At 59.1% G+C, this 1014-nt stretch overlaps 1 protein-coding gene across 1 annotated transcript in view; it reads left to right on the top strand.

Moving 5' to 3' along the window:
- The window catches only part of RPL29 (ribosomal protein L29), a 2322-nt gene extending 1815 nt beyond the window's left edge, over window positions 1-507 (top strand). Inside the window, 1 exon segment of the mRNA XM_019631302.1 lies at window positions 1-507. Within this exon segment, the coding sequence (XP_019486847.1) occupies window positions 1-387 (387 nt within the window). The 3' untranslated portion in view covers window positions 388-507.
- Window positions 508-1014: the final 507 nt, after the last annotated feature.

Here is a 1014-nt window from a genome sequence, read left to right as displayed (position 1 = left end):
AGTGCACGGGCTGAGGCCATCAAGGCCCTCGTCAAGCCCAAGGAGGTCAAGCCCAAGATCCCCAAGGGCGGCAGCCGCAAGCTCAGTCGACTTGCCTACATCGCCCACCCCAAGCTTGGGAAACGTGCCCGCGCCCGCATTGCCAAGGGTCTCAGGCTCTGCCGGCCAAAGGCCAAGGCTCAAACCAAGGCCCCAGCCACACCTGCAGCTGCAGCTCAGGCTCCAGCTCCCAAAGGTGCCCAGGCTCTGGCTCCCAAAGGTGCCCAGGCTCCGGCTCCCAAAGGTGCCCAGGCTCCGGCTCCCAAAGGTGCCCAGGCTCCGGCTCCCAAAGGTGCCCAGGCTCCAGCTCCCAAAGGTGCCCAGGCTCCCACGAAGGCTCCAGAGTAGAGGCCTCTGTCTGCCGATGTGAGGATGGAAGGACTGGTGTGACCCTTGGGCTGCTGTCTGCATGGGGCTGGTGTCCTCCTGAGCTATTTGTGCAAATAAAGCTGAGGCAGGATCTGTCAATCAGCCTGTGTCTGTGATCCCAGGGCTGCGACTAGGGTTCAAGTGGGGTTGGCACTTCCATTTTGTGTGGGAGAAGAGAGTGGCTTTCTCTGGATGGAAGGGTGTGGTTGGGTATCAGAAGTAGTTCCCTGGAGTACAAGAAGGGGACCTAACGTGCAATGGTTGGTGTACCTTAGGGAAGCTGAGGCACAGCTTGCTGGACTGAGCAGGCTGGTGAGGAAAGGGACAAATTCCAAACATCCTTGTCAGGCGTTGAAACAACAGGAAAGGGAAGGGACCTTGCTGAAGAATGCACTCCGGCCTGAGGGGTCCAGGCTATTCCTAGTGTACTTGGCCAGCATGTGCTGCTCAGGGTTGTGCTGGTCCCACAAGTGCTAGGAGTCCCGGGTGCGGAGGAGGGACTGTTCATTATGTGACTGCTGCTGCGTCACAGAGATGAGATCATTCTGTCCTGCAGGGAGGCCTGGACAAACAAAGGTCTGGGCAAGGGGGCCCCTGGAAATGTAC

The sequence above is a fragment of the Hipposideros armiger genome, unplaced genomic scaffold (assembly GCF_001890085.2).
Source record: "Hipposideros armiger isolate ML-2016 unplaced genomic scaffold, ASM189008v1 scaffold_990, whole genome shotgun sequence".
NCBI lineage: Eukaryota > Metazoa > Chordata > Mammalia > Chiroptera > Hipposideridae > Hipposideros > Hipposideros armiger.
This window is presented reverse-complemented; position numbering and strand designations above follow the sequence as displayed.